A 2,695-nucleotide genomic window follows, 5' to 3' on the forward strand; every position below is an offset into this window, starting at 1 on the left:
CAGACTTTCCTAAAAGGGAATATCCTTTTCCAAACACATTATATATGGATGAAATCCTCTAGAAATCAACTTTTTTCCCACCTCGGAGTCAGTCAGTCTATGTTTTCGTGAAGACATGAGAACAGGAAGGCCTTTCTTGGAACATGTTAGCATGGACATGGCAGTGGTGCACAGAGGCAACTTCCGATAAATGCCTTTAATACATCTGTCCTGACTTTTATACTATGCTGTGGAATATGAGCAACTGATACATTTGAAGAATGTTTTTAAGAATGGAAGATAATATCATTTTTAAATTATGTATCTAGTAAATCAGGAACTTTTCAAAACTGGGCAACTAAAAATTAAACAAAAAAACCTTCCAGCTGTGATAGAGTATCGAGGAAAGAGGTCTGGACATCTGCAGGCCACATCTCTGCCAAGAAGCAGGATAATCCCAATGGGGACCCCAAGGGAAGGTGACCCTTAGGGGGTAGAAGTGGGAGGTTTCATCTCTGGTCCTTCCCTTCAAAGAGATCTCCACACCTTACACCTCATGATCGAACTCTGAATTTTGCCTTTGTCTCCTGATTGTCAAACGTCATTCAGGAGGCAGCTCACTTGTTCCCAGTGGTATACACCTATTATAACCATCCCTATCTTTCAGCCCTGCGGTGGGCTTTCTCCCATACTCTGAGGGCCACAAGCTGGATTTCTAGTTATATGCCTTATGCACATCGCAAAACCTCCTCAGAAGTGTCCTAGAAGAGTGAGACCAAGTGTACATCGATGTTCACCTACAATGGCAATACAAATGTTACTCTATTTTATAAATTACTGAAATTAAAGAGGTTTGAATTTTTAAAGAGCCACACCTTTCTATTTCCTCTTGCAATGAATAAAAAGTTTTAGAAATTAGAATTTAGTTCCCAAGCTACCCAAACTAAAATTTTCAGCTCAGTTGCTATCACACTTATATTGTGACTCACTCTGGTTTGGGGTGGAATAAAAGGATACAGGGGTGTCTAACAAGTTTAAAAGTCAGTTGTTATTAAGATAGCCAATATATTTGAAAACTTACCATTTTTGTTCAGATCCCAGAAGGCACAGATGGGATTAGGCACTGCCTATATTAACATAAGAATAAAAATATGAAGTTGTGTTTAAAATAAATGGAAAAATCCTATGGTTTGGTTATGGGAAAAGAGTAAAATGCTAAGGTTTGCACAAAGAAATGGGTCAGCATTAGTCGTACCAACAGCACCTACGAATGACAGGCAATCCAGGGGTAACCTCTTCTCACACAGACTTCAGGTGGAAATCAACTATAACCGCATGAGGAATTGTGTTACTCATTTACCTAAAGTTTACTATATATGCCCCATCATAAAATGCTGTGCATTTAGCAAAACTCTTTACACTGTAATTTTACTTCCTCTTTAAACTTCTTTATGTCTAGTATAACCCCAAAGAATTGAAATTAGGGACTCAAATAGGTATTTGCACACCCATGTTCACAGCAATATTAGCAATATTATTCACAATAGCCACAGGTAGAAGAAATCAAAGTGTCCATGGATGGAAAAATGCATAAACAAAATGAGGGAGATATGTATGTATGTATGTATGTATGTATATCTGCAATGGAATATTATTCAGACTTAAAGAGGGAGGAAATTCTGACACATGCTATAATATGGGTGAATCTTGAAAATATTATGTTAGGTGAAATAAGCCAGTAACAAAAGGACACACACTGTATGATTCCACTTACATAGGAATCTAGAGCAGTTACATTCAGAGACAGAGAGAAGAAGGTGGTTGCCTGGGGCTGGGGAGGGGCAAGGGGAGTTATTCTATGGGTGCAGTTTCAGTGAGAATATGAAACAGCTCTGAAGATGCACATGGTGATGGTTTCAGAACAATGTGAATGTACTCAATGTCACCAAACTGTGTCCTTAAAAAATAGTAAAATTTGTTTTGTATATTTTACCACAATAAAAAAATTGTTACGGATAAAGGAGCTGGGAGCTGAAACAAAGGAGGCCAGAAGGTAAAACGAGGAGGTCGAGGGTTTCGTGACAAAGCAGAACTAGTGAGTAGATGACTTAACTTCCAAGCCTCGGTCCTTATCAGCCCGCTCACTTCCGCCCGCCTTCCTGCCTGCCTAATAAATGGTGGAATCGTGACTGGGACCCTCCATAAGAAGGGGACTAACCCGTGCCTGGACCACCTGCGACAACACAAACCCCCATGTAATTTTTTCATATAAACAGATGATTGCCAGGGTAATATAGCAATTAAGAAAGCATTTGCCAAGATTTTAGATAACGGTTAACCTCTCAAAACTTAAGTCAATCCTGTTACCCGGCTGTGCTCTCTGTAGCAATGATCTTGACCTTAAAAAACAACCAAATGCCAGTTGGGAGGGGGGCTGGAGGGCTGGGTGGAAAAGGTGGAGGGATTAAGAAGTACAGATTGGTAGCTACAGAATAGTCACGGGGACGTAAAGTACAGTACAGGAAACACGGTCAAGAATACTGTAATAACTATGTATGGTGCAGGGGGGGGGGGTTTCCTAAATTTATCAGGGTTATCTAATCACTGGGTTGTACACCTGAAACTAATATAATTTTGTACTTCAACTGTGATTGAAAAATATATTAAAATTAAAAAAACAAAACTTTTAATGGCAGGATAGTACAACTGCATCTAC

At 39.3% G+C, this 2,695-nt stretch overlaps 1 protein-coding gene across 1 annotated transcript in view; it reads right to left on the bottom strand.

Moving 5' to 3' along the window:
- Positions 1 to 2,695, bottom strand: part of ADGRG6 (adhesion G protein-coupled receptor G6) — a 132,750-nt gene that overhangs the window by 27,767 nt on the left and 102,288 nt on the right. The window contains 1 exon segment of the mRNA XM_006084498.3: positions 1,061 to 1,106. Coding sequence (XP_006084560.1) covers positions 1,061 to 1,106 — 46 coding nt within the window.

This window comes from Myotis lucifugus, unplaced genomic scaffold (genome assembly GCF_000147115.1).
Source record: "Myotis lucifugus unplaced genomic scaffold, Myoluc2.0 scaffold_11, whole genome shotgun sequence".
NCBI lineage: Eukaryota > Metazoa > Chordata > Mammalia > Chiroptera > Vespertilionidae > Myotis > Myotis lucifugus.